A 21,682-nucleotide genomic window follows, 5' to 3' on the forward strand; every position below is an offset into this window, starting at 1 on the left:
TAACTGGGCATGTGGGGTACTGTATATACTGTAACAGGGCATGTGGGGTACTGTATATACTGTAACTAGGCATGTGGGGCACTATATATACTGTAATAGGATGTGGGGTACTGTATATACTGTAATAGGACGTGGGGTACTGTATATACTGTAACAGGGCATGTGGGGTACTGTATATACTGTAACTGGGCATGTGGGGTACTGTATATACTGTAATAGGGCATATGGGGTACTGTATATACTGTAATAGGATGTGGGGTACTGTATATACTGTAACTGGGCATGTGGGGTACTGTATATACAGTAACTGGGCATGTGGGGTACTGTATATACTGTAATAGGATGTGGGGTACTGTATATACTGTAACTGGGCATGTGGGGTACTGTATATACAGTAACTGGGCATGTGGGGTACTGTATATACTGTAATAGGATGTGGGGTACTGTATATACTGTAACTGGGCATGTGGGGTACTGTATATACAGTAACTGGGCATGTGGGGTACTGTATATACTGTAATAGGATGTGGGGTACTGTATATACAGTAACTGGGCATGTGGGGTACTGTATATACAGTAACTGGGCATGTGGGGTACTGTATATACTGTAATAGGATGTGGGGTACTGTATATACTGTAACTGGGCATGTGGGGTACTGTATATACTGTAAAAGGACGTGAGGTACTGTATATATTGTAATAGGAGGGCACACGGAATTATTGTATATACTGTAACAGGGCGGCATATGGAGTTGTTATATATATTGTAATAGGAGGGCACATGGAGTTACTGTATATACTGTAATAGGAGGGCACATGGAGTTACTGTATATACTGTAATAGGAGGGCACAATGGAAGCACTGTACATTTAAGAGGTTTGCCAGTGGATGGCACGTTCCTACCTTTCAGTGGTAATGTTAGCAATCTTTGTTTTAAGAAGCTCATCTTCGACGGTCCCTCCCCCCTGCAGCTCCGCCTCCAGTGCTGACTGCAACCTGATTAAGACTGACATGTCCAGTTTTGGAGCACTGGAAAATTTCCACAACAGGTCCTGGAGGCACAAAAAGGGCGGCTGTAGCAGGTTTTGGAAGGTCCTAACTGGATTGGGTGCAGGCAGCTTTAATCCTGCACCTTGCAGACGTGCGTTTACAAAAACCCCTCCCCTCCCACCTACTTCATACAGACCACAGTCTATCTATTTAGATGTTACATATAGAGAGAGAGAGAGAGAGAGAGAGAATTCTTGAGTTGGTAAAGATGCAATGGTTATTTTTAGTTCCTCCACGAAGAAATTGGATAAATACTGGAAGGGAAAAAATTTGCAGGGCTACAGGGAAAGAGCAGGGAATAGGACTGACTGGATTGCTGTTACAAAGAGCAGGCACAGGCACGATGGGCCGAATGGCCTCCTTCTGTGCTGTAACCATTGTACGATACTATGATGGTGCTGGTATCTCTAAACTTGTTGCAGAGGTGGCCGCTGCAACCTAGTTACCTTCAATCAGCCATAACCAACAGCAGAGCAGGTTCATTTGGGATACATCCAAAGGTCTTGCACTCTCACACACTTCCTGTAACACTTTTAGGTCATTCTTAATCATAAACAAATTCGTTCGAAAGTAGGCAAATTTGTTCTACCACATCTGATTGGGTCATGGGAACAGGAGGAGGCCATTCAGCCCCTCGAGCCTGTTCCACCATTCAATCAGATCATAGCTGATCTGTATCTTAACTCCATTTACCCGCCTTGGTTCTGTAACCTTTAATCCCCTTACCCAACAAAAATCTACCAACCTCGGTTTTGCAATTTCCAATTGACCCCCCAGCCTCAACAGCTTTTTGGGGGGAAGAGAGTTCCAGATTCCCACTCCCCTTTGTGTGAAGAAGTGCTTCCTGACATCACCCCTGAACGGCCCGGCTCTAATTTTAAGGTTCTGCCCCCTTGTTCTGCGCTCTCCCCCACCAGAGGAAATAGTTTCTCTCTATCTATCCTTTCAAATCCTTTAATCATCTTAGACACCTTAATTAGATCACCCCTTAATCTTCTATACTCGAGGGAATACAAGCCTCGTCTACGAAACCTGTTCTCATAATTTAACCCTTTTAGCTCCGGTATCTTTGTAGTGAATCTGTGTCACTTTTCCCCACCTGGTTGATTCCTGGTCTTGGACCCTCACTATCAGCAGAGCAGAGGCAAGAAAGTTCAATCAAACTAAAAACAGCTGCATTCCAGGTATAAAAACTTTTGATACAAAGAAGGGGATTTTCACCATGCCACCTTGGCGTAAGACTGGCACACAGGATATTCAACTGCGTAAGGCATAACTGCCAGGCCTGATCTTGTGCTCGCCCGGCAACACCCCGCTTACCACCACCCACATTGGGAGGCACTGGGCCTTCGGGGGAGGGGGCAATGGAGGACACTGCTCCACCCAGAACCAGTGTTAGTGCCTTTTCTCGCGACATTACCTCTGCGTTTGAGACCGGCTCCCTCCTCTGGCTCGGTCCTTGCCTCTCATGCTCATTCCGTGCGTTCAGCTCCCCTGTTGCCTCTGCTGGGTCACTCTGTCTAAGGAGAGGAAAGTTTATATTAATCGGAGGCTTAACCTGAATTCTCTCGCTATTGGCAGACTTTAGAAAGTAATGCTGCTTTGTGTTCCAACCTTTCCCCCTTTTTCTATTTCCTGTGTCATGCACCATTATTGCCCCTCCTCCTAGCAGTGAAAAGGCTGAGATGGGCTGAATGGCCTTTTCTTGCTGCAACTTTACTTAGGTTTTTATTTTTGGGGGGTGACTACTGACACCGCGGGTGGCCCCCGCATCACACTATTGACACCTTGTGATTTAGGGTTTAGGGTTCAGATTGGTAGTTAAGGTTAGTGTTAGGGCTAGGGTTTAGGGTTAGGAACAGGATTAGTGATTAGGGTTCGGAGTTGGGGTTAAGGTCAATGATTAGTTATCAGGGTTAGGAGTTGGAGTTAAGCTTAGGGTTTAGGGTTAGGGTCAGTAGTTAGTGATTAGGGTTAGGAGTTGGGGTTAGGTTTAGGGTTAGGGTCATTGGTTAGTGATTAGGATTAGGAGTTGGGGTTAGGCTTAGGGTTTAGGAATAGTGGTTAAGGTTGTGAGTTAGGGTTGGGGTTGGGTTTAAGGTTAGGGGTTAGGGTTAAGGTTGAGAGGTTAGCATTAAGGTTACGGGTTGGTGCTACTGACAATGCTGTTGTCACTAGAAACATTCTATTTTTTAAACTCCAATCCAGATTCTTCCTTCCACACACTTGTAGATGACGGTTAACCTGTGATCGACATTTGCGAGTCTGAGGTATTTTTCTCCCCTCTTGTATTGGGCCTGTTCAGCATCTGTGGTTGAGGATGAAGAGGGAGGCTCTCGGGCCTCTGCCTGTGTTGTTCTCATGTCAGCCAGTAGCTAGTGCAGGAGTCACCCAAGGGGGTTCATTATCCTGATTCCTCCCCAAAAAGGAACCAACTGGTTTCTACTCAACACCCCTCGTACGATAGCACGACTGAGTGCGTGAGGAATGCAAACATACATTGTACTGCTCCGCGGTGCTGCCCCTGCTGTGTTAGATTTGTATTAAAAAGAATACATATATCTATATGAGGATCTGGTGTATGGGTGCATTTCCTGTCCACAAACGTCACTTCCTGTTGTCACAACAATTTCTGTTGTCAACATATAACATTGAAATTGCTTATCAATTATAAGGCAATTCTCTATGTAAACAGTGGCTGGTGACACCGTAGTTACGGACTACAGCCACTAGGCAGCGCTGTGGTTCCACTGTATCCTCTGGCACGGTGAGCACTGCCACAAGAGGTCGATCAGTGAGCATAGAGAGATGCCAATGGGAAAAGACCCATCACTGCCCATCCCATCCATCAGACACAATCACATCCACCATCCACCCCGACCGTTTGTAGTGGTAACTCTTGGGGAGCTAGAGGAAGGAAGACATCGAAATTATTATGTCTTCTGCGGACATTCCTACAATACTGGCGCGAGGACGCGAGACGTTCGTTGTGCGGTGACATCTGAGTCCTGGGTCGGTGCAGAATCTCTTACCTGACAGTGGAGAATGTAAATCCCACAAACGGGAGGTGGATCCCAGGAAGAGCACTGCAGGAAACAGGGCGTGAAGTCACCTAGGGGGAACAAACCAAGATGATAAAAATCATAACTTGTGCATTTTATCCAGGTCTGACTTGAACAGGAATCCGATACGGTCCTTTGACATTCCGCCGACATTGGCTTCCTGTCCCAGAACATCTCGATTTTAAAACTCTCATCCTTCTTTGCAAGCCCCCTCTATGGCCTCGTCCCTCAGCCCTACGACCCTCCGAGATCTCTGCGTTCCTCCAATTCTTGCCTCTCGTGCGTCCCCGATTTCCATCGCCCCACCATTGGCGGCCGTGCCTTCAGCTGCCTGGGCCCTAAGCTCTGGAATTCCCTCCCTAAACCTCTCCGCCTCTCTCTCCTCCTTTAAGACCCTCCTTAAAACCTACCTCTTTGACCAAGCATTTGGTCACCTGTCCTAATATCTCCTTATGTGGCTCTGTGTCAAATTTTGTTTGATAATCGCTCCTGTGAAGTGCCTTGGGATGTTAAAGGTGCTATATAAATGCAAGTTATTGTTATTGTAAATGGTTCTTAACAGGCTTGCTGAAAACTAAGAACTTGTAATGGGATATCTTTGCAGTAATGAAAGCTTTCCTCTCCCTAAATGATCAAGGAGAGCAGATTTTATTTCTCACGGGAATGCCATTCGCTGCAAGCCGCTAACTGGAGGTAGGAGTCTCTCGGGCCTGTTCGTGAGGATCACTCACTGGTACCGCAGCATTCCAAGGGACTTTAAAGACCAGGGCCTCTCCCTCCTGTTGATGAGGTTCATGGCCCTGCAGATTGCTAAGGATGTCTGGAGGCTGGAGCCTCTGAGGCCTCTCGATATAATTCATTGCCTGCAGATCGCTAAAGGAACCTAGAGGCAGATGCCTCTTGTTGGGATGGATTAGGCTCGTTGGCTGCTGCTTTACAAGCGACTTTGGCATCAGGGCCTCTCTCACCTCTGTTAATAAGGTTCATTAGTTGAAGGTTGCTAAGAGACCAGGAAGCAAGATTACGAGGAGAGATTACATAAACTAGGCTTGTATTCCCTGGAATATAGAAGGTTTAGGGGTGATTTTATTGCAGTTTTTAGGATTTGGAAAGGAATTGATAGGGTGGATAGAGGGAAACTTTTTCCGCTGGTGGGAGAGTCTAGGACAAGGGGACATAACCTTAAAATCAGAGCCAGGACATTCAGGAGAGAAGTTCGGAAACACTTCTTCACACAAAGGGTGGTCGAAGTGTGGAACTCCCTCCCACAAATAGCAGTAGATGCTAACTCAGTTAATAATTTTAAGTCTGAGATCAATAGATTTTTGCTAGCCGAGGGTATTATGGGATATGGAGCAAAGGCGGGTAAATGGAGTTAGGATACAGATCAGCCATGATCTTATTGAATGGCGGAACAGGATCGAGGGGCTGAATGGCCTCCTCCTGTTCCTATGTTCCTAACAGCCTCTTGTGCATGTTGGTAACGATCACTGGTTGCTACCGGTTCCTGGAGTTAAGTAGCCTTTCAAGTCTACTGATAAGATCCATTATGTGGAGATGCCGGTGATGGACTGGGGTGGACAAATATAAGGAATCTTACAACACCAGGTTATAGTCCAACAGTCACGCTACACGTAACCCCACCAGCAAAAAAAGAGTTATCTGTTTTTAATACAACTGGTCATTCTCTCTGTTTCTCTTCCTTGCGGATGTTTCTCTCTCTCTCTCTCTCTGTCTTTGGGTTCGGACCGTTTGTATATTCAGTAGTCCTGTATGTAATGTCTCTGTCTGATTGCCTTGACAACGGGCAGTTGGAAAGATTATCTGTAATCACCAGGCATTGTTCTCTGACTATATATGCGGTAACCTTCATGGAATCCCACACTCACCTGACGAAGGAGAAAGCGTCCAAAAGCTTGTGATTTTCAAATAAAACTGTTGGACTATAACCTGCTGTTGTAAGATTCCTTACATAAGATCCATTGGTTGCTGAGGGCCCTGGAGGCAGCTGTTTCCTGAGGCCTGTTGGGATGGGTCATGACTGTGGGTTGGAATGTCCAATGTAACTCAACACCCAACCACACGGTGCACTTACCAATGGGATTGGTGTTCCATTTGTTTCTTTGGGAATCTGCTGACGTCACTCACTAATCGGCATTGTGCCTCCCAGTACAGTGGTCCTGACACTAAAGGGGTATTTCCACGCCCTGACCAAGCATTGCAGGTCCGAGGCTGTAATATCCCTGACTCGCACAGATTGTGTGCTCAGCTCCCACTGGGAATGTGGGATTACATAGAATTACATAGAAATTACAGCACAGAAACAGGCCATTCGGCCCAACTGGTCTATGCTAGCGTTTATGTTCCACATGAGCCTCCTCCCGCCCCCTACTTCATCTCACCCCATTAACATATCCTTCTATTCCTTTCTCCCTCGCAGACTCATCCCCTTAAAATGAATAAAACTAAAAACTGTGGGGAGCAATCTGCCTAGTGACGTTATCAATAACTAAACAGGAGAGAAAGTGGGGGTCAACTTTCCGTTCAAAGTGTATCCTCCTTGTGTATTTTTTAAAAAATAAGCTTTACTCTGCACCTAGCCCGTGCTGTCCTTGATTTCAGACTATTTGATGAGAGCCTGTCGTGCAGATATACTTTTGCATTTAATTATCTTGTAATGTGGAACTCGCTCCCACAAGGAGTAGTTGAGGTGAATAGTTTGGATGCATTTAAGGGGAAGCTGGATAAACACATGAGGGAGAAAGGAACAGAAGGATATGGTGATAGGGTGAGATGAAGTAGGGAGGGAGGAGGTTCGTGTGGAGCATAAACACCAGCATGGACCAGTTGGGCCGAATGGCCTGTTTCTGTGCTGTACATTCGATGTAATTCCATGTACCCGACTGGGGAGGGTTTGAAGCTGTCATTAAAATGGGCGTAAAAAAAGAAGAATTCACCAAAACGTTTTTGAGAATCGAATTTGCCTGAGTACGCACAGGGCAGCTGAGGTTCTCATCCTCCATGTCAAAGTTTGAGGTGTCCGTAGCATCGGCAACTTCCGGAAGGAACGGAGGCTCACACCGAGCGATTACGTCCCACTCGATACCAGCAAAGAAGGCGTGTTTCTTCAAATCCTCCACTCCGTTCTGTCCCAGCCGCTCCTCCCTGCTGCACACCAGGTCCTGGATCAATCCCCTCGCCTCACCTGTCACGTCAGACACCGAGTCTGGGAACCGAAGGTGCTCCTGGGGCGGGGGAGGGGAGCAAAATAAAAAGTCACCAAACGCTGACCGGCCCACGGGCTTATCAGCAAACTTTCAGTTGGATAGAAGCTGAGGCCAGTCGTGAGATCCCTAAAGACCAGGGTCGCCAACTCTAGTTGGACATAGTCCAGGAGATTTCATCACATGACCGCCTGCCTCCAACTGCCCCGCCCCCAAGCTCCTGCCATTGGTTGCCCAACATGACAACCCACATGGCGCCCCCCCACCGCCGTCGTCCCAGGACCAATTGTAAAGCGAAAAGACTCTTCGTTATCCAATTGGATGATTCTTGACTGTCAAACAGTCTTTTATTCCCATCTCCAATATTTTTATAACTAATAAACAGAAGTGTTCAAGGAGAACACACGTTTCTTTTTAACGCACCTACGATTCTTCTCCTGGGTTTTGCTCGTAGCAGTATCCTGGAGATTAATCTTCGCTTCCCGGAGACTCCAGGCCAATCCTGGAGGGTTGGCATCCCCCTAATAAACACCCCAGGCCCAGTGCAAGCAGATGCAGAAGGATTTAGATCCTGCCAATAGGTGGCAGCTGCTGTTCAATCTGGGAACGTGCAAAATAATTACCAAGGGAGCAAGTAACTAAAAGAGAGAGTGGGTATTAAATGGATCAGTCGGAGAGTGTACTTATTAGCAAAAGGAAGGGTTATTGTGGATAAATCCAGAAGCCTGTCAGCAAAATGTTTAGCTGCAGTAGAAAAAGCAAATAAAGTACTGAGTTACTTTAGCAGAGGGAGTGAATAAAAATTAAAGCAAATTGCATTGTTAAGGCTTACAAGTCTAACACTGTTTTATACACACCCACCCGTATTCTATGGCTCTCAGTTATAACACTCTCTCCCACACCCCACCCTCAGTATAAGACTCTCAGTTATAACACTCCCTCTGTTATACCCCCACCCTCAGTATAAGGCTCTCAGTTATAACACTCCCTTACTATAAGGTTCTCAGTTATAACACTCTCTCTGTTACACCCACTCTCTCAGTATAAGGCTCTCAGTTATAACACTCCCTTACTATAAGGTTCTCAGTTATAACACTCCCTCTGTTATACCCCCATCCTCTCAGTATAAGGTTCTCAGTTATAACACTCTCTCTGTTACACCCACTCTCTCAGTATAAGACTCTCAGTTATAACACTCTCTCTGTTATACCCCACCCTCAGTATAAGACTCTCAGTTATAACACTCCCTTACTATAAGGCTCTCAGTTATAACACTCCCTCTGTTACATACCCCACTCTCATTATAAAACTCTCCCTGATCTGGGGCCTGGTCCAAAGAAGTTCTGTTGATTAAAATTTACCCTGTCTGTTCCCACCACTTACTCTGTGGTTTATAATTTTCCTGTATGTTTCGGCCAGGGAGTCTGCGTAGAAAGGTGTCTGACCAAAAAGCATCTCATAACAACAGATCCCGAAAGACCACCAGTCACACTCTGGTCCATATGTTGCTGAGGTGTCTCCCACAGCTTGCAGGATCTCCGGTGAGATGTAATCAGGGGTCCCCACTGCCACGGCTGACTGAACCTGGAAGAAAATAGTGCAGGGTCACAGGGCAAAGTCACCCAGGGGAAGAACAGTAATAATATCCATATTACAAAAAGGAAATCGAGGCACCAGAGAAGGTGCTACAAAGATTTACTAGGATGACACCAGGGCTGAGAGGTTATACCTGTCAGGAAAGACTGAACAGGCTGGGGCTCTTTTCTCTAGAAAAACGAAGGCTGAGAGGTGACCTGATAGAGGTCTTTAAAATTATGAAAGGGTTCGATAGGGTAGACGTAGAGAAAATGTTTCCACTTGCGGAGAGACCAAAATGAGGGGCCATAAATATAAGATAGTCGCTAATAAATCCAATAAGGAATTTAGGAGAAACTTCTTTACCCAGAGAGTGGTGAGAATGTGGAACTCACTCCCACAAGGAATAGTTGAGGCGAATCGCGTAGATGCATTTAAGGGGAAGCTGGATAAACACATGAGGAAGAAAGGAATAGAAGGATATGCTGATAGGGTGAGATGAAGAGGGGAGGGAGGAGGCTCGTGTGGAGCATAGACCAGTTGGGCCGAATGGCCTGTTTCTGTGCTGTACATTCTATGTAACAGTTGTTTTGAGCTCCCATGCTCTGAGGCCTACATTGAGGACATGGGCTCTGTGGTTAACACGGCACCCAAGCCAACCAGGAGAGTCCCAGCTTCAGTCTCTGGTTGGGGCTGAGTTATCTGATCTCAGACGGGCAGTGGAAGAGATGCTACAAGTGCTTCAGCACCCGCCAGGGTAGAATCGTAGAATCACACTGCACAGAAGGAGGCCATTCGGCCCATCGTGCCTGTACTGGCTCTTTGAAAGAGCTCTCCAATTAGTCCCACTCCCCCTGCTCTTTCCCCAGAGCCCTGCAAATTTTCTCCCCTTCAAGTATTTATCCAATTCCCTTTTGAAAGTTGTAAACAATTTTACAACACCAAGTTATAGTCCAGCAATTTTATTTTAAATTCACAAGCTTTCGGAGATTTTCTCCTTCCTCAGGTAAATGTTTCAAGATTATTGAGTCTGCTTCCTTTCAGGCAGCGCATTCCAGATCTTAACAACTCGCTGCGTAAAAAAAATTCTCCTCATCTCCCTCCTGGTTCTTTATCCAATTACCTTAAATCTGTGTCCTCTGGTTACCGACCCTTCTGCCACTGGAAACAGTTTCTCCTTATTTACTCTATCAAAACCCCTCATGATTTTGCACACCTCGATTAAATCTCCCCTTAACCTTCTCTGCTCTAAGGAGAACAACCCCAGCTTCTCCAGTCTCTCCACATAACTGAAGTCCCTCATCCCTGGTACCATTCTAGTAAATCTCCTCTGCACCCTCTCTAAGGCAACATTTCAACATAAGGCAACAAGATTTCCCGGATGATCACATTTGGCCATGAGGGTGAGGTATGGGTGAGAGATGACGGGGCTCGACAGTGCCCGTGCAAAGGTTTTCTAACAAAGGTCCGTGCCTTCACGGTAAAATTGGGGGTAACACTGGTCATTGATTTCCCGGATGATCGAGCATGAGTGGGTTTGACCCCTGCCGAGGAGGTCAAGTACAAACCTTGCTCTCAATTAGAATTTACAGAGGAAGACTGCAAATTGTTCATTGTTCATTAAAGGGGGATGAATGAGGGGGTGATCCGTTCCAACACTGAGACTTCACTCCTTTACTCCCCCTTTAAAATCTCGAGACCCCTGTATCGAACAGCCACTTCCTCCACATTACAACAGTGACTACATTTAATAAAATAACTCAAACACTTTTTCACACAAGGGGCGGTAGTAGTCTGGAAGCCTCCCTCCCCCAAAAGGTTACGGATTCTGTGGGTCAACTGGAGCTTTCAAGACGTAGATATAGTCTCGTTAGAAAGAAAGAAAAGATTTGCGCACAGCAAGATCCCACAAACAGCAATGTGTTAACGACCAGATCATCTGTTTTAGTGATGTTGGTTGACGGATAAATATTGTCCAGGACACCGGGGAGAACTCCCCCTGCTCTTCTTCAAATAGTGGCCGTGGGATCTTTTACATCCGCCTGAGAGGGGCAACAAATTATTTATTTCTTTCTTTCAAACAGGAATATATCTCGGTTTAACCTCTCATCCTAGAGACGGTACCTCCGACAGTGCGGCACTCCCTCAGTACTGCACCGGAGTGTCAGCCTGGATTACGTGCTCAAGTCTCTGGAGTGGGGATTGAACCCATGACCTTCTGACTCAGAGGCGAGTTAGGTGAGGGTTTAGATATGGAGCGAAGGAGGGTAAATGGAGATGAGGTGTGGATCAGCCAGGATCTAATTGAATGGCGGAACAGGTTCGCGGCGCTGAATGGCCTCCTCCTGCTCCTATGCTCGATGGGCTGCGATGCGCTCTGGGACGTCCCGAGAAGGTGAAAGGCAAGTTTGTTCTGTTTCTTTAAACATTGGGCCTAGTTTTGGTCCTGATGGTCCGCATTGCCACAAGCTGTACTCACTTGGCCCTCCACGTTCAGCCGGAGACAGGAGCCAAAGTCGGCCAGCTTGATGTGGCCGTTCACATCCAGTAGAACATTATCCGGCTTCACGTCCCTGTAAAAGGAGAGGATAATCCGAGTGACAGCCAGAGTTTCAAACGCAAACAATTTGTTTTCAGGATGTGTGAAACTTTAATTTTTTTGCGTTTTGCCAATTTGGACCAATGAGTTGTGTGTTTTATATGTTCCATCTCTACATCTTTCCCTTGTGTTTCTGCGTTAACCCTCTGCAGACAGTAGGGATAACGGGCTGTATTGGAAACAGGCCTTCTGGTTTTAGGTTTAAACCTGACCGAAACCTCCCAAAATTAGGGTCAAACCCTACAAGACCTGCCAATGCCAATATATCACAGGGTGGTGTGCCACTCACAGCTACTTTTCCTACTTGGCGTAGAGTGCAGGAAATCTCCTCTCCGCACCAAAAAGCAGCATCAACACAGGGCACTGTTTCTTTCTCTCTCTCTCTCTTTTTTCCCTCTTTCTTTCTCACCCTCTCTCTCTTTCTCAAGCTCTTTCTTTCTCATTCTCTCTCTCTCTCTTTCTATCTCACTCTCTCTCTTTCCTTCTTTCTTTCTTTCTCTCCCGACACTCACTGTCTGGCTTCACACATGAAGAACGGTCACTTGACTGAGGAGCCAGAGAGCGGCTGGTGCCCATGGGTCCCGTAACCAAACATGGGTCAATGCCACCAAGAGAGAAAATCGAAACCGTCGTGTTCAGTGCCACATTGCGAGTACAATCCACACCGGGCCAGGAAACTAAAGGAGAAACAAACTAGTTTTAAGAGGTCAGTTACAGGGAGGTATTTAGTGTCCAGTAATCCGTTTAAATCAGCTGTGCATTGCACTCTCTGGACCAGCTGTCAACTAACTGGGCACCGGTCATTACTGTACCTGTCACCAGATGATCTGTAGCGAGCACACAGATCATACAGCAGACCGATCCATCAGTAATCCTGTACCTCGGGCTGTCAGTGCCAACAATAACCGGAGTGTGAGTGAACGATTGGAAACTGAATCCTCTCTCTGCTGACGATGGGATGTCCCCTTTGGTGAACTTCAACATCAGATAGGAATTGAAGCCAGCACACGTCAAGAATGGCCTCACTTGGACGAGTCAAGGACGGGCAGCATCTGTGGGACTTTAGCCTGGCACCAGTCGCTCCCTTTTGGGTGGAAATTGTGCAGGTTATCCCCTGCTAAAGTGCAGCTACCTCACCCAAATGGTCATTCTTGATGTGCGAGACTAGACACTGACCGCTAACAGGCTATTTGACCATGGGATCGAACATGGAACCTTCCTGTTGTGTATGACTTGGCGTCCCAACGGGCAGTGCAATTAACCACCAAGCTACCTTTGAGTTATACCTGCCCGTCGGTCCCCAACACCTGATGCTGAGACTTCCCCCCCTTCCCACCCCTGCTATCTCCAGCCTCCCCCTGAGCTCCATCTCCAGTCTCTGCCCACGGTCCTGAACTTGGTCTCTGACTGGGATAAAGAAAGAAAAGATTTGCACTGTCGGTGTTGCTGTCCTTTCGGATGAGACGTTAAACCGAGCCCCCACCGTCTGCCCTCGCAGGTGGACGTAAAAGATCCCACGGCCACTATTTCGAAAACTTGCAGGGGAGTTCTCCCCGGTGTCCTGGCCAATATTTATCCCTCAAGCAACACCAGCCAACTAAAAACAGATTATCTGGTCATTGTCACATTGCTGTTTGTGGGATCTTGCTGTGCGCAAATTGGCTGCTGCGTTTCCTACATTACAACAGTGACTACACTTCAGAAAAAAGTATTTCATTGGCTGTAAAGTGCTTTGGGACATCCTGAGGTTGTGAATATAAATGCAAGTTCTTTCTTTGCTGCCTGTACAGAAGGGACAGGAGACGCCCAGGTGATATAGTGAGTAGCAGACGTTACTTGCCTGTGTATGTAGCCGAGGTCATGTACAGAGCCGATAGCCAGCGCTAATTCCGCTAGATAGAACCGGGCCATGTCTTCTGGAAAGCGATCGCCAAACCTGCTCATCAACGTCAGGAAATCTCCACCCGCGTAGTAATCCATGATAAAATACTGAAAAAGGGGAGAATGAAATACGGACCTTTATACAAAGATACAAAGACATTTACATTGCGGCCAAAGTGACACACATTCAGGTGGTGTAAAAACTGAGCAGTAAGAGTATCCCAATCGCCCGATGTATTAATTTTTCCTTCAAATGTTCCTCCCCTTCTCCCCTAAAGGTGTCGACTCTCACTGGGGCATGGTTCCCACAGCCCCCCCATTATCACCCCCATTCTTCATGGATAAGACTATGGCAGTGAGCATCCACATCACAACCAGTCCAAACAGGTCCTCACTTGACGCCCGCACTCACCTACTTTGTAGCAGGAGTCACCATAGTGACCTGGAGTAGGAATCTTCGCTCCTTTATGGCTGCAGATAGTGACACCGCCATTCCCAGCCAGATCAGAGATGATTGGGTAATTCACCCGTCAATCACGCCTGGAGACTGCCCTGCTGTAAGTGACTGGGATTGGTTAGTGATGGGACGGGGGGGACTCTATGGGTCAGTATGAGTTAGTGATGGGACGGAGGGACTCTATGGGTCAGTATGAGTTAGTGATGGGACAGGGGGGACTCTATGGGTCAGTATGAGTTAGTGATGGGACAGGGGGGACTCTATGGGTCAGTATGAGTTAGTGATGGGACAGGGGGGACTCTATGGGTCAGTATGAGTTAGTGATGGGACAGGGGGGACTCTATGGGTCAGAATGAGTTAGTGATGGGACAGAGGGACTCTATGGGTCAGAATGAGTTTGTGATGGGACAGGGGGGACTCTATGGGTCAGTATGAGTTAGTGATGGGACAGGGGGGACTCTATGGGTCAGTATGAGTTAGTGATGGGACAGAGGGGACTCTATGGGTCAGAATGAGTTTGTGATGGGACAGGGGAGCTGTATGGGCCATACTTATTGACGATACAGGAGGAACTCAATCTGTGACGGTACGAACTATGCAAATACTTGCCAGCCAAGATTGCTTTGTCTGAAACACATACCAGGTGATCCTCATCTTGAAAGGCAAAGTGTAGTTTAGTAATCCACTGACTGTTCCCGTTCACAAGGACATCTCGCTCCTCACGGAATCGAGCAGTCTGAGGAAATAATTCTCATTAAACTGTTATCTGGTTAAAGGTTTATCATAAAAAGCCAGCCCGCCAGAGCTTGGACAGTGCAGTGGGTTAGACACTGACCTTTCACCCATAGGACCTGAGTTCAAATCCAGCCCAGACTGCTGGTCCAATTGAATAACTTCAGACCGTCTCACTCGAACCCCTCATGGATGAAGCCCCGCAAAACAATCCTGTCCCCAATTCAACAGTAATTGGCAATCTCACTCAGAGAGGCCTCAGGACGGCTGGTGGGGGACATGGAAATTGTCACTCCTGTCCAGTAGGCTTCGCCTTTCTAAGGTTGGAACAGTGTAGAGGGAGCTTTACTCTGTATCTAACCCTGTACCTGCCCTGGGAGTGTTTGATGGGACAGTGTAGAGGGAGCTTTACTCTGTATCTAACCCTGTACCTGCCCTGGGAGTGTTTGACGGGACAGTGTAGAGGGAGCTTTACTCTGTATCTAACCCTGTACCTGCCCTGGGAGTGTTTGATGGGACAGTGTAGAGGGAGCTTTACTCTGTATCTAACCCTGTACCTGCCCTGAGAGTGTTTGATGGGACAGTGTAGAGGGAGCTTTACTCTGTATCTAACCCTGTACCTGCCCTGGGAGTGTTTGACGGGACAGTGTAGAGGGAGCTTTACTCTGTATCTAACCCTGTACCTGCCCTGGGAGTGTTTGATGGGACAGTGTAGAGGGAGCTTTACTCTGTATCTAACCCTGTACCTGCCCTGGGAGTGTTTGATGGGACAGTGTAGAGGGAGCTTTACTCTGTATCTAACCCTGTACCTGCCCTGGGCGTGTTTGATGGGACAGTGTAGAGGGAGCTTTACTCTGTATCTAACCCTGTACCTGCCCTGGGAGTGTTTGATGGGACAGTGTGGAGGGAGCTTTACTCTGTATCTAACCCTGTACCTGCCCTGGGCGTGTTTGATGGGACAGTGTAGAGGGAGCTTTACTCTGTATCTAACCCTGTACCTGCCCTGGGAATGTTTGATGGGACAGTGTAGAGGGAGCTTTACTCTGTATGTAACCCTGTTCCTGCCCTGGGCGTGTTTGATGGGACAGTGTAGAGGGAGCTTTACTCTGTATCTAACCCTGTACCTGCCCTGGGAGTGTTTGATGGGACAGTGTAGAGGGAGCTTTACTCTGTATCTAACCCTGTACCTGCCCTGGGAGTGTTTGATGGGACAGTGTAGAGGGAGCTTTACTCTGTATCTAACCCTGTACCTGCCCTGGGAGTGTTTGATGGGACAGTGCAGAGGGAGCATTGTATTGAGTGTTTATACACGGTCTCAGTATTTACCCCTCTCCCCGTTCCTTTATCCAGTGACCCTTTTTCAAATTGGGGATTCTGCCCGGGCACCGACACACGGGAGTTCCGGTTCCCGGCCCCGAAGGTCAGTGATCTCCAGCGGAGCCTCCTACCTCCTCTCGGTTTAACATGTCCCACTTGTTCATCCTCTTCATCGCATACACCCGGTCCGTGAGCTTCATTCTCACCACCGCGATCTAGGGCAAAGAACACAGGACACGTTCAGCTCTCTGGCGGTTTGAGGGCAATTTCCCTCGCTGTTCGGTGGTTACATCTCACAGCGAGGGGCACAGCCCCACCCCCGATTAACGCACCAAATTTGCCAGCCACTCTTCAGACACACAAAGAAAACTAGTTCAACTGCTTTGCTATAGATGGTGAACACGTCACAAAAACCAGGAGATTATGGATTTATCTTGTGAATTAACAAGACTTTAAGCTGTGTAAGAGGAGGGATAAGCTGGATGTTGAGCAGTTCCTCTTTTCCCAGAGAGTAGTGAGACTCTGGAATTGTCGGCTGGTGAGGCGGGTGCTGACTCCCTGCCTCCAGGAGGGAGCTGGACCAGTTGCTGACTGGGACGGAGATCACATCATATAGAAGGTACGTGGATTAACAGATAACACTCGGTCCGTGTGATCTCCTGGACTGGTTTCAATCGCCTGAGGGGGTGGGGGGTCGGTGAGGAATTCTCCAGAGTGATTTTTTTTTCCCCTCATGGGCCCTGGGGTTTCTTCTCTGGGTTTTTTTTTGCCTCTCCCAGGACATGGATGGAGGATGGGGGGGTGGGGGGTTAGAGGGGGAAAGGAAGTGTCTCCGGCCACCATGGTGTGTGGGGCAGGCTTGATGGACCCAGCTGGTCATTTCCTGCCTCGTTTTCATATGTTCAGGCGACTTAATAAATTGCAAGTGACTCAAAATTACTGGCAACTTTCCAATTGTTGTCTCCCTCGTCTTCTGAAGGTCGAGGGTTGCCAACCTTCCAGGATTGCCCTGGGGTCTCCAGGAAGCGATGATTAATCTCCTGGACACTGCCGCGAGCAACACCCAAGAGAAAAATCATAGGGGGGCGTTAAAAAAATTGTGTTTTGTATTTTTTCTTCCATTTTCTGTCCTCCCCTCTCCTGCCGGTATGGTGCGTATGGGGAGCTCGATTGTCCTCTGGTATATCACCCAAGTGGCCCTTCTTCAGTGTGAGCCTAGAGAGATGGGTGTCGTGGGGATATTCGACTGTGGAGGGCATCACACACCGAGCCTGATCCAGTCCTCACCCGACACCCATACACGCCGCACTTCCCAGCAGGAGCGTGATGAGGAGCAGGGGCCCTGGCTGATTCCTGCCCTGACGTCCTTTATCCTCCAGCCATTTTCTAACACCCTGTCCACCATCCCAGCTGCCCCAGTGCGGACAGTGCACTTCTTACTCTGTATGCCTCAGTGCCGCGTCAGCTGGTGTACTTAGCATCCGGGCCATTGGTGGCACTCTATAACTTTGATTTCTAAGAGGGGGTTCTTGTTGGTGAGACTCTCTTTAATGCCCCCCAACCCCCTCCTTCAGTGAATATCTGGGGCTCTTTCCTCTAGAAAAAAAAAGCCTGAGAGGTGACCTGATGGAGGACTTTAAAATTACGAAGGGGTTCGATAGGGTAGATGGAGAGAAGATGTTTTCACTTGAGGGTGAGTCCAAAACTAGGGGCCATAAATATAAGATAGTCACTAATAAATCCAATAGGGAATTCAGGAGAAACTTCTTTACCCAGAGAGTGGTGAGAATGTGGAACTCGCTCCCACAAGGAGTGGTTGAGGTGAATAGTGTGGATGGATTTAAGGGGAAGCTGGATAAACACATGAGGGAGAAAGGAACATATCAAAATTTGCAGATGATACAAAGATGGGAGGGAAAGTAGAGAGTGAGGAGGACATAAAAACCTACAAGGGGATATAGACAGGCTGGGTGAGTGGGCGGAGATTTGGCAGATGCAATACAATATTGGAAAATGTGAGGTTATGCACTTTGGCAGGAAAAATCAGAGAGCAAGTTATTATCTTAATGGCAAGAAACTGGAAAGTACTGCAGTACAAAGGGATCTGGGGGTCCCAGTGCAAGAAAATCAAAAAGTTAGTATGCAAGTGCAGCAGGTGATCAAGAAGGCCAACGGAATGTTGGCTTTTATTGCTAGGGGGATAGAATATAAAAACAGGGAGGTATTGCTGCAGTTATATAAGGTATTGGTGAGACCGCACCTGGAATACTGCATACAGTTTTGGTGTCCATACTTAAGAAAAGATATACTTGCTCTTGAGGCAGTACAAAGAAGGTTCACTCAGTTAATCCCGGGGATGAGGGGGCGGACATATGAGGAGAGGTTGAGTAGATTGGGACTCCACTCATTGGAGTTCAGAAGAATGAGAGGCGATCTTATTGAAACATATAAGATTGTGAAGGGGCTTGATCGGGTGGATGCGGTAAGGATGTTCCCAAGGATGGGTGAAACCAGAACTAGGGGGCATAATCTTAGAATAAGGGGCTGCTCTTTCAAAACTGAGATGAGGAGAAACTTCTTCACTCAGAGGGTAGTAGGTCTGTGGAATTTGCTGCCCCAGGAAGCTGTGGAAGCTACATCATTAAATAAATTTAAAACAGAAATAGACAGTTTCCTAGAAGTAAAGGGAATTAGGGGTTACGGGGAGCGGGCAGGAAATTGGACATGAATTTAAATTTGAGGTTAGGATCAGATCAGCCATGATCTTATTGAATGGCGGGGCAGGCTCGAGGGGCCGATTGGCCTACTCCTGCTCCTATTTCTTACGTTCTTATGAATAGAAGGACATGCTGATAGGGTGAGATGAAGTAGGGAGGGAGGAGGCTCGTGTGGAGCATAAACACCGGGATAGACCAGTTGGGCCGAATGGCCTGTTTCTGTGCTGTAAAATTCTATTTAATTCTATGTAATATTAGTCTTATGATCTTGACTTTATAGTCTTGCCAAGTGGAATATTCCTTTGCCTTTGGCTGTGTGAAGACGACCTGTGGGACGCGTCCACTAATCCCGCTGACATTTAGAGGGACAACATCGTCACACAATGGCAGGTGCCAGGACATGGATTGGTCAGGCTGACACCCGATGTTATATTAAAAAAAAATAAAACAATTCTTGGCACCGGTTTCCTTACCTCACTGAACGCTCCTCTGCCAATGACTTTCAGGATCTCAAAGTCATCCCTGTGCAGCTGCAAACCTTTCGCCTTCTTCACGATCGGCTGAGCTGGCGGAATATAAAACAACCAGACATGAGCAGCTCTGGCCCGTCCCCAACCCCGTCCCCCCCCCCCCAGGGCAGGTCGCTGCAACTCTACGGTGTGGAAGCGAGCCCGACAGACCATAATAGGGTCTCGGGGTGGGTGAGGGGGGATCCATTCCAGTCTGTGCTGAGCTGGCTGCGAATGGACTTAGTGTCCCTGAACTAGGAAAGTTGCATTTATATAGCGCCTCTCACATCCTCAGGATGTCCCAGGATGCTTTACAGCCAATGAAGTACTTTTTGAAGTGTCGTCACTGTTGCAATGTAGGAAATGCAGTAGCCAATTTGCACACAGCAAGATCCCACGTTATCACGGCAATGTGATAATGAGCAGATCATCGGTTTTTTAGTGATGTTGGTTGAGGGATAAATATTGGCCTCAGGACACCGGGGAGAACTCCCCCGCTCTTGGATTTATTCCACAGTTCCTGTACAATAACGTAACACGGAGCCTATCCCGTCCCTTTAATTAGCTGTCGGAGGTGCTGTCTTTCGGATGAGACGATAACCCCTGTACTAGTGTTGGGGAGTACAGATTTGGACTTGACTGTGATGCAGTATAATGTCAAATAGACAGCACTCACTGTCCAGGTCGCATGTGAAGAATGGTTCATATACCGGAGGGTATGGGGTGCCCATGGAGCTGTTCCCCAGGAGGAGTCAGTGCCCTCAGAGAGAGGGAGGGGGAATTAGGTGGAGAGAAGAAAGGAGAAGAAATTGATAGAATTTTTTTTCTCTAAAAAGGCCCTTTTCGATTAACTTATGATGCCCCGATTTCAAACTGCAGCCCGAGTGAGAGTGGAAGGAAAGTGATTAAATGTGACCCGTGCTGTAATCCGGGCACTTATGCTGACGGGCAAGGACAGCTGTTCAGGGCAGAGTGAAGTCATCCTCTGTTAATTATGTTTAACACTGATCCAGACATCTTGAATACTTGGCTGGGCTCCAGCTCTGCGGCGTTAAGTCTGTGAGAGACCGGCCAAGTTTTATTTTACAGATTTAAGCTCATCCCTCCAATGCTTGTCTCCCTCTCCTTCTCCCTCCCTGACGGCACTGCCTCTCACTTAGGCCGGCTATTTAACCACTGAATGCTTCACACCCAAGCCCGATCCTGTCCTCACCCGACATTCAGACGTGCGTTTTCCAACAGAGGCCACTGGATTGTGATCGGGGAGCAGGATCTCCAGACTCCCACTCTCAGTAATCGAAGGGTGCTGAGGGCAATTATGGCAAATGTACTGCTCTCCCGAATTAGATCAACAGCAACCTGCATTTATATAGCGCCTTTAACATAGTAAAACGTCCCAAGTCGCTTCACAGGAGCAATTATCAGACAAAAATTGACACTCAGCCGCATAAGGAGATATTAGAACAGGTGATCAAAGAGGTAGGTTTAAAGGAGCTTTTATAGGAGGAGAGAGAGGTGGAGAGGTTTAAGGAGGGAATTCCAGAGCTCAGGGCCCAGGCAGCTGAAGGCATGGCCGCCAATGGTGGAGCGAAGGAAATCGCAGGTCATACATCTTACATTAAATATAACAAATATACAAATACGTCACAGGTTTAATATTTGTGACGCAAGAGGTCAGAATAGGAAGAGCGCAGAGATCTCGGAGGGATGTAGGGCTGGAGGAGGTTACAGAGATAGGGAGGGGGGCCGAGGGCAATGGAGGGGTTTGAACACGAGGATGGAGAATTTTAAAATCGAGGAGTTGCCAGACAATGTGGGTCAGCGAGCACCGTGGGTGATGGGTGAACGGGACTTGGTGCGAGTTAGGGTACGGGCACCTATCTCAGCACAGGCCAGGAGCTGAGCAAGGGACCCTCTGGTCTGTACAGCTTACTACAACGGGCAGGTTTTTTTTACCCATTTGGCTATCAGGACCTCCACGTTATGAAGAAGCCCAGGAGAAGGGCTGGGCCACATTTCATACTGGAGAAGTGTGCCATCTTTATTTTGTATGTTCAACTGTGACCGTCTGGTGAAAGGGATCGAGTGCCATCTGATACTGTACGGCTTGTCTCTATGTCAGTGCCAGCCCCTGTACATGTACAGTACACACTGGGTAAAAGGGAACCATTCACTCCTGCCTCGTACTGTACAGCTCCTGCTAATGGATATATAGAGGGTCTCACTGAGTACAGTGGGATATATAGAGGGTCTCACTGAGTACAGTGGGATATATAGAGGGTATTACTGGGTACGGTGGGATATATAGAGGGTATTACTGGGTACGGTGGGATATATAGAGGGTCTCACTGAGTACAGTGGGATATATAGAGGGTCTCACTGAGTACAGTGGGATATATAGAGGGTCTCACTGAGTACGGTGGGATATATAGAGGGTCTCACTGAGTACAGTGGGGTATATAGAGGGTCTCACTGAGTACAGTGGGATATATAGAGGGTCTCACTGAGTACAGTGGGATATATAGAGGGTATTACTGGGTACGGTGGGATATATAGAGG

At 47.6% G+C, this 21,682-nt stretch overlaps 1 protein-coding gene across 1 annotated transcript in view; it reads right to left on the reverse strand.

The window, feature by feature from the left end:
• The window catches only part of LOC137305922 (myotonin-protein kinase-like), a 37,434-nt gene that overhangs the window by 12,170 nt on the left and 3,582 nt on the right, over window positions 1-21,682 (reverse strand). Inside the window, exons 2-11 of the mRNA XM_067974867.1 lie at window positions 19,088-19,179; window positions 16,029-16,112; window positions 14,489-14,584; window positions 13,351-13,499; window positions 11,391-11,484; window positions 8,720-8,920; window positions 7,109-7,357; window positions 4,083-4,162; window positions 2,471-2,570; window positions 904-1,052 (exon numbers count right to left, since the gene is read on the reverse strand). Coding sequence (XP_067830968.1) covers window positions 904-1,052; window positions 2,471-2,570; window positions 4,083-4,162; window positions 7,109-7,357; window positions 8,720-8,920; window positions 11,391-11,484; window positions 13,351-13,499; window positions 14,489-14,584; window positions 16,029-16,112; window positions 19,088-19,179 — 1,294 coding nt within the window. The remainder of the gene's footprint in view (window positions 1-903; window positions 1,053-2,470; window positions 2,571-4,082; window positions 4,163-7,108; window positions 7,358-8,719; window positions 8,921-11,390; window positions 11,485-13,350; window positions 13,500-14,488; window positions 14,585-16,028; window positions 16,113-19,087; window positions 19,180-21,682) is intronic.

This window comes from Heptranchias perlo, chromosome 41 (genome assembly GCF_035084215.1).
Source record: "Heptranchias perlo isolate sHepPer1 chromosome 41, sHepPer1.hap1, whole genome shotgun sequence".
NCBI lineage: Eukaryota > Metazoa > Chordata > Chondrichthyes > Hexanchiformes > Hexanchidae > Heptranchias > Heptranchias perlo.